Source organism: Limulus polyphemus, unplaced genomic scaffold (genome assembly GCF_000517525.1).
Source record: "Limulus polyphemus unplaced genomic scaffold, Limulus_polyphemus-2.1.2 Scaffold915, whole genome shotgun sequence".
Lineage (NCBI taxonomy): Eukaryota > Metazoa > Arthropoda > Merostomata > Xiphosura > Limulidae > Limulus > Limulus polyphemus.
In genome coordinates, this window is record NW_013666525.1 from 302,303 (window position 1) to 315,453 (window position 13,151).

The 13,151-nt window shown below is 30.4% G+C and overlaps 1 protein-coding gene across 1 annotated transcript in view; it reads right to left on the reverse strand.

Moving 5' to 3' along the window:
- LOC106461217 (protein SDA1 homolog) overlaps window positions 1–13,151 on the reverse strand; it is a 68,176-nt gene that overhangs the window by 40,225 nt on the left and 14,800 nt on the right. Inside the window, 2 exon segments of the mRNA XM_013921012.2 lie at window positions 6,075–6,167; window positions 7,997–8,062. Coding sequence (XP_013776466.1) covers window positions 6,075–6,167; window positions 7,997–8,062 — 159 coding nt within the window.

The window sequence follows — 13,151 nt, forward strand, 5'->3', positions numbered from 1 at the left end:
AAAATTTTGAATGCGAGTCAACAGACGCGATGGTATGGGCTTTCTCCCATGACCCATCTGGAAAGGGTTAATAACCAGTTTGTTTCACTAAGTCCTTGTTATTATAGCACTCAAACACTTCAGTGCTAAGCCAAGATTCGTAAATCTATAGTCATACACATTGAAATATTTTCTTTGTCCCTACAGCCGTGTAGTATTATCAATTTCCATTGTACAGAAAAAAAAATTCTTGTCGACCACCCAGATGGATATTCAATAAAAATTTGTTAAAAGCTTCTTTACTCTATTAATCTGTTTACCATAAAAGAAATGTTACATAAAATTTGAAATAAACTGACTGCAAATACTGTGTCATATATTCATTGAAAGTGTCACTGAGTAGACTTTTCTTGTAGGGAACTTTTCACCAATAAGATTTAACTTGTCATTCAAACATTTACCATACGTACATGAAATACATTACCTTACACAAAAACAAATCAAAATCTAATTAAAGTGGATTTTTCTAAATATTAGTTACATTTTACCAACATTAATCTTATAAATTATTATCTCATCCCTTTTTCACCCATTTCACCATAATAATTTTAAATAATCAAAAACAAAAAGTTTTAGTATATCATTGTATTTTCAAGGTGATATCTGCTGCCTCCTATCATTCTAATCTAATACACCACCACAAGCTGTTAATAAGTAGCAAGATTTTGGTTTGTTTATCACAGAGATAACTGAAAAGAAAGTACCTATTCATTTATATTTAGATATGGCTGTATACAATCCAATTTCACCAGAAAACCCTAAATAAGACAAGCAGATGTGTTGCTCTAAAAGTCATGAAAAACAAAACAAAAAGTACTTTATCAGTTAAAAAAACAGCTAGGTACAGTGAATTTTGGTGTTGCTTGGAATATTCAATTAATATGTTGTTACTTCCCTTAAAGGAATATTTGTAAGTAAAAAATGTTTTAATTATTAGCAACATTCAGTTATCTATACATTAATCTTATAAATTATTAGTGTTTCATTAGTATAGTGTTTTTTTCCTGCAGTTTAATCTCAGTTGTTTTATTTCTTTGAAAACTACCATTACAAAATATTTATAATAATTGTATATATGCACAAAATAAAAGACAGTGAAAAATGCCACAGGAAAAAAAATTTCAACATATTGTTCTTCTCCTTTAAGATTAAAATACTAAAGATGAAATACAGAATCACTTAATTATTAATAATAACATGAAATTATTGAAAAAACTAATGGAATGAATACTTTAGTTATTGCTATAAATATGAAAGAATACTGTAACAGGTCATAATGAAACAGTGTATAATGTAACAATATAAACCTTTTGAGTTATATTGAAATAACCAAATCATCACTGCACCAGACAATTATAATTATGTCCAGCTAAAATAAACCTGATTGAGACTATAATTATTTACTAAAACCTAATGTTTAGATATCAATAGATTTCTAAAGAAAACATATACTTCATTTAACTATTAACATTACTGAAAGTTCCATTTTTTCACTACATTGGTGTGTGTTATTTTAATTCTATGCATCCATGTTGTTGTTTTTATATAACAAATTACATTTGCAATAAAAATGAAGGTACTTTTGCAACTTCTAATTATTTCAAAACCATTAAATTAAAAACTACAAAAAGAAAGTGAATCTTATTTCAGACCTAAACATGTGAACGAATCAAAGTTGGTGTATGCAATATACCTCATACTGATAAAGTTACATGTTTAACTTAAAGATATATAAAACTAACAATATCTTAAAAATATGGCTAAAACAAGATTTACCTTAGGCTCAACTTCTTTGAAATGAATATTAAATTATTCCAAAAATCCAGCTTCTCCTCAATTTTGAATTAAAATGATTCCACTAATTAGACAATGATGCTTTGTATTAAAGCTTAAAATCATAAAATACTATCAAAAAGGTTAAGTTCCAGTCTTCAACCAATACGGAAATAAATGTAACTTTATACAAGTAATTGCTAAAAAAGCTATAAAGAAAAATTCTCTCCCCATTTAATCAACTTAATACATCATCTTCCACTGATTTGATAAGTATGTATTCACATACACACACATATCATAATTTTTGTTAAGGCTTTAATTATATATGTATGTATGGAAATAAATATTAACCAAATGAAAAATAAATTTCTTGGTTAACTCTATCTCTATGGGTCTTCCTATGGTCATGGGTCAAAGGCCATGTCATCGCATTTGTAGACTCACATTCAAAGTTTTATTGAACTACTATTTTATGAATGTATCCTAAATATCGATTTTTGTGTGTCACATGGATACGTTGAATGCAGCATTGGTTTAAATTAGATATTTATGATGTTCAAATACAAAGTCTACAATTTCTTATAAATTAGAAGCTAAAATTACATATATTGACAAGCTAGAATACAAAATAAGAATTTCCTATCTTTTCTATTCGCTGAGACATTGCTACATTTACTGAACACAGTGGCCCTACCCACCTACATCTGTTTTTGGAAAAACTTGCTGACATAAACCTACTTCTGACATGTGAATAACCAATCGAAAGTTCAGAATGTCCCCCTAGTAGCTTTCTCAGCCTCTTTGAAGTAACTGGGGGCAAAATCCTTCTTCTGATGACAGATTTCAAGTGGTATGGTAAGACTGGTGAGCTCAAAATTTCATATTTGTTTTATATCCAAATACAGCTTAGTTACTAAACTTGATAAATTATAGTGGAATTCTTTGGTATTGATACAGTAATTTACAATTTTTGGTTATTTTAAAATGTATATATATATATATAAAACTTTAAAAAAATTATTTTGTTTCACATACTCCACGTGCAAAATTTGATAAGGTTTAGCAACCTACTGCAAGCATGAGATAATTGTTTTCTATAATTCTTATTTACTGTTCTATGTTTTAAGAAAAACTGAAATTTAAGAACTTATTGGTAAATAGTGATAATGTACATACATATATAATGTTTTATAACTGAAATGTGACTGTATTTTACAAAATACTAGTTCATTAAAACACAGCCAAAACAGGTCACTTTATAAAGGCCAGTTTTATATTCTTGAATACGGTAACATAAGTGCATGTGCACCTCGTCATTGCAGCTTCTATAATGTTAACCAAGCATGGCTGAAAGGTCAATATAATAAAAAGAATAAATATATATAAATGTATAATGTTATGAAATTTAACCTATTTAGACTAAACATTTCTGTTTTCATGTTATAATCTGTATTCACTCTATAACAAAAAAAGCATAATTTATATTCATTTCAAATTTTTTATGGTGGTTATGAGGTCGGCCAAGTTGACCCAACCTGTACAGAGATACAAAAGTGAAAATAACAGACATAATATAAAGTTTTTTCTAAAAAACATTTGATAATTATCTGGAGGTTATAAAGATTTTGAATGTGAAATTTTAAAAGGTTCTGATTCATAAAAGTATTTTTAATCTTAAAATCAAAATTACTTTGCATGTTGGATAGTCAACATTAATTTAAAAAATCTTATTACTTAATTTAAAAACCTTATATTTTGCATATAAAAGCCTTGTAATGTTTACTAGTAACCTGCAAAATTTTGTAAAGATACGCATACATTATCAAAAACCATAGTATAATTACTCTCATGGATACTTTCGTGATTACAAGCTGGGTGGATCCCACCCAGCCCATAATGGTAAGGTTAAGTGTTCAGTTGTTCAAAAAATTGTAGCCCATTTCATAACAAAGAGGTTTTGCTGAACAGACTCATTCATATTTTTTTTATCTAACTGTGTTCTATCATTTCAAACAAATAACATTAGTAAAGCATTAAATACCAACAAAAACATTTCACTAACAAAGAAAAAATTATTCATCATGTGATTAAAAAAATCTAGCTTAGACTATTTCTTGAGACAAGGCTTGGCAATTAACTTGATTAATTGATATAGTTATACTTATCAGCATTTATTACATTGATTATTGTAACATAAAACAGATGATTAATGATAATTACAATTCAATTGAATAATGTAACAAAAATATTCAGCTAATTTCCAATTATTCCAACTATCCAAGTCACATGTGAAAGTAGCTGATTAGTTGAATGAAATCAACTAACCCTATCACTACGAGTTTTTCTATGGCAAGGGGTCAAAGGGCATGTCATGATGTTTGTTCTTACATTCAAAATTTTATTGAACTACTATTTTATGAATTTATGTCATTAAGTTCGGTATCAAATTGTAGATTATAATTCAAATTTAGTACTATACATTGGTTAATTTCTTAATTTAAAAGTAAATATTAAAAAATCCTAAATATTGACTTCTGTGTGTCACGTGGTATATTGAATGCAACTTTGGTTGAAATTAGATGTTTGTGATGTACAAATACAAAGTCTATAGTTTATTATGAATCAGAAACTCAAATTACTGATACTGACAAGCTATAATATAAAATATGCACCTCCTATCTTTTCCATTTTCTGAAATATTATTATATTTAATGAATCAACCAAGGTGGCCCCACCCACCTCTTCAATTTTTGGAAATACTTGCTTACATACACCCACTTCACCGTATGACGTGTATATATAAAATCAATCAAAATCTCAGAATGCCCCCCCCCCCAATGTGGTTTTTCTCAGTCCTTTTAAAGTCTTTACATGGGAAAACCTTCCTTTTCATGGTAGAATCATGTGGAGAGGTAAGAGATAATGGACAAAAGTACAGTTTAGTCACTAAGCCTGATAAATTGATTATTTTTTATTTTAAAATGCATTTATAAAACCTAAAAAATTATTTTGTTTTATATCCTACATGTGTGAAATTTGACAAGGCTTAGCAAATTATGACAAGCAGCAAGTGAGTACAAAGTTCGTAACTAAAAGAGATTGTTATTTTCTATATTTCTATATTTATTGTTCTATGTTTTAAGAAAAATAACTGAAATTTAAGACCATACTTGTAAATAGTAATAGTAATAATGTATATATACATATGTAATGTATTATAACCAAAATGTGACTGATTTTACAAAATACTGGTCCACTGGAACAAAGCCAAGACAAGTCACTTTGTAAAGACCAGTTTTGGATACAATAACATGAGTGCACATGTGCCGCATCATTGCAACTTCTGTAATGTTAGTTAGACACAGTTAAAAGGCCAATAAAATAATATATATATATATATATATATATTAAATAAATATATATAGATGTATAATGTTACAACATTTAAGTTATTTCGACTAAACATTTGTGGTTTCTGTGTTATAATTTGTAGTCAAATCAACCAAACCCATACAGTAGTGAAAATAACAGATAAAATTTAGTTTTTGTAAAAAAAAAAAAAGTTTGTTAAATACCTGGAGGTTATTAGGATGTTATAAAGGTTTCACATGTGAAATATGACAATTTTCTGATGCATAAAAGCATTTTTAATTTTAAAATCAAAATTACTTTATATGTTGAATAGTCAACAATCAAAAAGAAAAAATGTACAAGCAAATCGTTACTTAAAAATCTTATAACTTAAAAAAAGATCTGATATTTTGTGTATGAAAGCCTTAAAATATTTACTGATAATCTGCAAAATTTTATGAAGATATGCATACGGTATTAAAATTTATAGTATGAAAACTATAACAAGCACAAAATGGTTACGAAGTCAGTCCCTGCGACCAAGCCCATAGTCAGAGAGTTAATGAGCCAATTGTCAAATTCCACAAATAAACCGGCCATATTAATAACATTAATCAAATCTAATCGATTTGTTGTTCTTCTCATGCCAACAGATTTACAATTGTTTTTATAAAATAAATAACCAGAAACTCTCAAAAAATTCATATAAGACAACAGAACCCCTCAAGAAATTTTCAAAACTAAAGAAACAGCTTTTTTGGTCAAAAATGTTTTTTAAAAATTTCATTATGTCAACAAGTTCAACTCTGATAATAAGGCTAGGTTAAAATAAATGTAACAATGTCTGAATAATTCTCATATAAACACTGTTTCATATGTAAAATCAATTGCTTTTAAATTATACTTACCTTTACAATCTTTGAAAAACAAGCTGTAGCAATAACATTCACTGTTTTTGTATCATTCCATATGTTTTTCTTGTACAAGTCAATCATTATATCCTAATGAAGATACATAAAAATATAGACATGAAAAAAAAAGTAAAACAAGTTTCTATTTTTAATTCATACTGAAAAAAATATTATAATGTTTCACAACAGATTAAATCAAAATAACATGCTCTATCTAGAAAAAGGGAAAGTATAAAAATTATAATTAGAAAATAACAGTGTGGCAATAGGAGATACATGTGTTCACTTATCTTACAAGATGAAGAAAAGATTAAAAGCAGTAAAACATTGAGTGATTCTGATTGCTATGATATAAAAGACTTTAGTTTATATATCATTGATTAATATATTTTTGTGAGTGAATATTGTATTATTTTTTAGTTTGGGTTATAATATGAATTAAAATCAGGCTATTATAGGAAGTTGTGTTTATAAGTCAGTGATGTTGAGACTATCAAAAGGCATGTGCAATACACTGACGTTGAGAATACAGATTTCTAGAAGGCAGACAAAAAATTAAGTGACAAACAAATAAATAGTGCGAGACAGACAATAGCAGACAGATAATAGCAAAAAAGAGTAAAGTTACAGGCAAGGAAAAGTTAAGCGTAAAGTTAATTACCACAGAAGCGATAGGCCTAATGATTAACATAGGCCTAATGTTTAATGTGATAGAGTAAGACTAACAGTAGAAAAGGAGATAAGAAAAATAACTTATTCTATCAAAGTGTGGTTCTAGAGTAATTGAATCAGCCTGAGTGCACTTTGGCAAAAAAGAACAGAGGATATTTAGAAGAAAGAAGACCAAACGATTATGGTAACTCACACCACAATTGTAAGTGAATCACACACAGAAGACTAGTGTGATAGTAGTACTAATAGAGAAGATAGTTTGGCTTGTCAACTAAAATTCTAAAGTAATTGAACAGGCCTAAGTGGACTCTTGACAAGAAGAAGAGAACTATATATATATATAGTCTATGATATGCCTATAATCTGTATAGTGTGAAGAATTTGTTGTACATACATTTAACTTGTTCCGAACACATATGTATATATATTATTTTGAAAACCAGTGAAGTGCGTGCTGTTAATTTATTGCCAACAAGTCACAGACACCTACTGAAGAAGAAGCCCAAAAACAACACAGTATATATATTTATACTATTAAGAAGTATAAGTCAAAGCCTTTTATTTTTGCAATTGGCGGAAAGAATTATATTTGAGATACTGACACTGATACTTTCAAATAATGTAAAGTATGGAAGAGCTTATTTGATACTAAAATAGAGTATGTGACACATAAAGCTAACATTCTGTGCAATATATGTATATATATATATATATACATGCAACAACTCTATTAATCTTAGATTGATATGTTACTCTGCATCTTGTAGAATTGCAACAAACATGTTGTTATTTTTGTATTTTCTTTTTAATAGGCAATACAATGTTTATAATAAACACAATGGTAAAATATTTGTGCTTACAAGATCTACTGGATTTCTTTATAGCCTCATGTCCAGTATTTGTTGATTCTCTATACTTGATACTAACCATCTAAAGCATAATTAATCTCCTAAATCAATTTGATATTAATGTATCATATGGATATTTGCTGTCTCCAAAAGAAAAATTAAACAAATTCACTCCACATTGTTACACTCAGTTACACATACAAAAAATTATCATAATACAACGGAGGAATTTTTAACCATTTCACTCTTTCTTAGCCCAATACACACTATCAGTATAAAGAGTGTACAATAGTATTCCAACTACACCTTACCTGTTGATTCAAATTCTTAATTAATCACATGCAAGATTATAACTTACTATGTTGTGATATTCTATCACCTTGATAATACAATACTTACAAGAGACATCTTAACAGCAATGGCATTCTGGTCTTTCAGCATACTGAACATAAAGTTCTGTAAAGTCTGAAAAAACCATGATAGTATCAAAACAGAATTAATAGAAAAACAATTAAATGAAAGACACATAAAATAAAAAAACCCACAACTCCTTTACTGACAAAAACTAATCACTTACATTTATCAGTTACACTTTAACAAAAGTAAAGAAAAAATGATATTCGTTTAAGCATGTAACTTGTCTGTAGTGTGCTTCTATTTAACTGAATATTTAACATAACAACTGAAGTGGTCAAAACTCACAAAATATATATATTTAAAAAATCAAGAAATACTACACAGTAGAAAAATTTTAAGTTAAACAGCATTAAAACAAAAACTGGATATTTCTTTATCAGCAGTATCCATGCCAGATAAAATAATAAATAATAAGGTAAATATAGTTCTTCCTATTGGATAAAAAACATGTCAATTATATGATAGTATTACAGGCAACAAAATACAAGAACGTGACATAAATATTGACATGAACTAAATGTATATTAAAGCAGACAAGTATAGGTCACAAAGACTGGTCAATAATGCATTCAAGACAATGAAAAAATCTTATTCAATATACACGCATAGCAGAAAAACAAAATTTTATTTGTAAATGCTTTTATAGGTTACTTCTCAGAAGAAACTTTGAAAACATTAATATCATCCATTCAGTGATTAAAATGGTAAGAAATTAAAAACCTGTACTTAATGACAAGTTTAGTATTCTAAAACAATTTTAAGTCAATTTTAAAATGCACAAACATCTCAGGTAGTTGTAATCATGAACTGTGATGGAAAATATAAGAAGTATCATTGGGATGTTTTAGTCAATTTTAAAATACAATCTTTCCATTATTAGTAACAGTAGCAAGTTCTGAAAAATCATCTAATTACTGATATAATATAATACTGTTTTTATAGTTTTCATTACATACTTATTTTTTGCAACAGTAGTTGAGACTCATCTTATCATGAACAGTTAATGTTTTATTATTTGCTTTTCAAAATCTGTGTTGAAATCCATATGATGGCATTACCCAAGTGACATTCATTAGATTGGTTGCATAATGATGACAAAATTTTAGCTATTTCCAATGTCTGTAGTGAAATCCACATAGCTACATGAACTAAGTGACATCCATCAGATTGGTTGCCTTGATGATGAAAAACTTTTAACTGTGGTGATATAAACACCTTTTGAAACTCCAAAAATTTACTGTCTCAGGATGAGGAGCAAGAACATAGGCATACAAAGAGAGAAAAATTTAAATAAAAAAACAGCATGGTATTCACTTACAGCTGTTGGAAAAACTGTTTTAATAAACTTCCCAGGTTATTTTTTGAATGAAAATTACCCAATAATTTCCTTTTCAAAAAATGGTAGTTTCTCTTGTACCATAAGAAAAATAATTTATTAAAGTGAGAAAATCCTAAATAATATTAAAAGTTAGCATTTTCCAACACAGAAAATGTATTTCTGATAGATACTCCCCTCTTCTCACATTTAGCTTTCCTAATTCAGTGTTACCCTCTATATGTAAACTTTTTGCTCACTAGTTGCCTCAAGGCTCCCACTTAATCTTACATGTTTCCACATGATATTGCAAATAAATGACATGCGACAAACCCTCCACCAATAGGAGTTGGCTCCTTCTATACTGATTATTCAATTATCACTTCAACATTAGGCAAGAAAGTAAGATGCACCGGAATTGGGGAAGAAGGGTGAGGGAGGTGAGTATCTATCGAAAATACATTTTCAGTGTTGAAAAATGTTAACTTCCAATATGGTACATAATCTCCAATCATTTCTAACAAGAATCCCATGTGGAAGTAGTGGAGGGACCAATGCAAAATTTTACCTAACTGAGCACCCTTCAGTAAACACCTGAAAAGAATCCATGTAGTAAAACACACAATAACTTGGAACAGTATAGTCTCATGGGAGACTGTACCTTATCTGTAACAGAGTACACTCTTCATCCAGAAAGGAAGTGTCACAAGGATGGGCAGAAGATACAAGCACAATTCATAACCTGCATCAGGCTTTCAGAAGTGCTATATGTGTAGTAGGGATAGCTTACGTCGTATTGTATGTGGTGGGTCAATCCAATCCAAAACCAGGCAGTACAAGGAATCTGGCTTCCAGGCCATGGTAGAAGTAGGATCCTTTTCCCAACCATCTCCACCTCATGCCCAGTGAGGCAGAACAGGAAAGTAGCATCTGCATTGCAACTGATTGAGGACATAATGGCTAGTCCTGCACCAATTGATCACCAGAGAACCTGACTATCAGGTAGCAGTAGGATGAAGGAAAGCCAGCCAAAGGGGTGAACTGTACTGCATGGAAAGAACACCATCACCCTACTCTCTACTGAGTGAAATAGGTCACATTCAGGAGGCATCCTCCATGGACCACCACCCCAGCAGCTAAAAAATGGTGAGTGGCAAGGACTTCCACACTCCACTAGAAGAAAAACGGGAAAATGAAGGTATGATGGGAAGTTCGAAGGAGGGCACACTGTAAAAAAAAAACCAACAGGTGACCATGAACACCCTATGTTTAAAAGCAGGCCAGCACTATGATTTAAACTAGGTATGAAGGATGGTCAGGAATCTTCTACTTCCTTTACTCATGCTAGTCCACGAGTTGGTACAGTCTGGATCTGGCCTTTTTTAGGAAAATGAGCACTGTGAGAATACCTCTGGGAGTCTTGTGGAACACCCCACCTCATGGGTGAGCACTATATTGGGCCAGGATGGCCCTAAACAGTGCAGATTTTGGTTGAGTATACCCTGGCAGGTAATATTTGACCCTGGGAAAGGATCCTTTAAGAGATTAAAAAAGTCTGTAAAAAGAGAGTAAGAAAAAAAGAAAGATTTAGCCAGTCAGAAATGGGATAAAGAATAGCAACTGGAGGCAGTCTGTAGCCTGACAAGGAAGAAACAGCCAGATAATGGAGATAGTGTGTAACAAAGGTGTGCAGATCATCCACACGCCAGCCCAAACAGTCCTCTTTAACAGATGATGGAAGTGAGCAGCCAATGGGTGAGTTAGGTAACAAATTTGATGGGAGGACATCTAGAAATACCAACATGCTTCTCCATCTAATGAAGAATATCCTAAATAGATGAACTGCCAGACCCAGCAAGTGAGAGTAATACAAGAAAGATCACAAGTATATGAAGGATTCCATAGAAAGAAGAGATGAGATTGGGAACCACAAAAAGAAGAAGTGTAGTACAAAATCAAATGGACTGCACAAACAGAACAGAGGATGGAATCCAAATAGGAATAAAGAGATACAGCAGCGAATACACTGTCAACCTATATGCCACAGACAATTTTAGGGAGAAAAGCATGATCCAGAGAAAGAAGGATATAGGAGCAGTGGAATTGAATGCGAGATGAAACAATGGCATACACATCAGAATGCCAATGGCCAAAGGCAAGGAAGAGGAGGAAATAAGTTTTAAGGAACAGATGGTATAAAGAAAAAGAAAGCTAAAGGTTCAAAGACAGGTAGGGTAAGAAAAAGGAGAACAACATTAAAAATCTAGTCAGGTAGGCTGGAAGAACAGAAAGGGCTGGAGAGAAAAAATACAATGTAATGGGAAACCAGAAAGTAGTCAAGAGATGCCGAATAACTAACAATAGTCAAGACAGACCAGCTCTGGTTGAAAAGCCATGTTAAGAACACAGATTGATAGAAAATGGAAGGATGAGAAGAACTGGTGCCAATATCAAAACTATATACCAATGATGAAACTTTAAATTCAATTGTGGAATTTCTCTTTCCCAATGACACTGAACAGTATCTTGGTTTCACCTGTAAACAATTCCTGGAACTTTCTGTCCTCTCTACAAAGCTAAACCATTTCCTCTTTAATGACATAATTTACGACCGGGTTGATGGAATTGTCAAGGAATCCCCGCTGGGTCCGATGATAGCCAATAGTTTTCTATGCTATCATGAACACAAGTGACTAGAAAACTGCCCACGTGAATTCAAACCTATCCTTTACAAATGCTATATTTTATGACACTTTCTTGCTGTTTGACAATCGAGCCACATTCCCAAGTTCCTTTCTTACCTTAATTCCCAACACCCCAATATCCAACTCACATTCGAACTCAAAGAAAATGATTTTTTACCTTTCTTAAACATCAGGATTACCAAAAAAAAAAAGGTAAATACTTTTCTACCTCTGTTTATCATAAAAGAACTTTTTATTAGCCTCTACACCAATTTCAATAGTTTTTATCACCAACTTCTTCAAAGATAATTTGGTTATATCATTGTTGAACAGAATTTTTAATCTTTGTTCTAATTATTTTATTTTACATGAAGAAATTACCCTTCTACATAAACACATGTTAAATAATGGCTATCCGATTGATTTTCTAACAAAGTTTACACACAATTTCCTAAACAACAAAATCCAACCATCAGCCATTAAACACACCATCCCCAAATTTCCCTTCTTTATCTCCCTTCCTTTTATGGGTTTGCAATCCCAACCAATTAAAAATCAACTCTCTTCCCTAATAAAAAACGTCTATCCCCAAATTTCCCTTCTTTATCTTTATCTGTTATCAGACAATCTTTAGTTCATTTAAATCTCATAAGACAAGTATGATACTAAAAACAAAGAGTTTAGGATTCAAAGCCGAATTTCAAAATACCTTCTTTATTTTTGCAAAATTTTGAAATTACCTACTTAAACTGATAATTAATAACAGCTTCCAAGTGAAAGTAAATATGTGTGTATAATGATGTTTATATAAAAAAAAAAATCATCACGTATGGTTTTACATGTTTTTAGTTAAAAGAAGTCTCACAATACTAGTTACAAAGATTTAGCTGAAACTCATCTTTTATAAATACATATAATTACTATCCAAACCTTTCAATAAAAATATTTTTCCAAATAAATGATAAAATGACTCCTGATACTTCAAGTAATACAAACTACATATAAAAAATGTAAAATGTTAAAGAAAAATCTAGTAATGCAGTTTCACAATACTGAGTAAATTAAGTTTTTATGCCAAAAATAAAGTAAGCTTACCGTGTTCAACTTGGCTATTTTTTATGTTTTAGCATTTTAGATT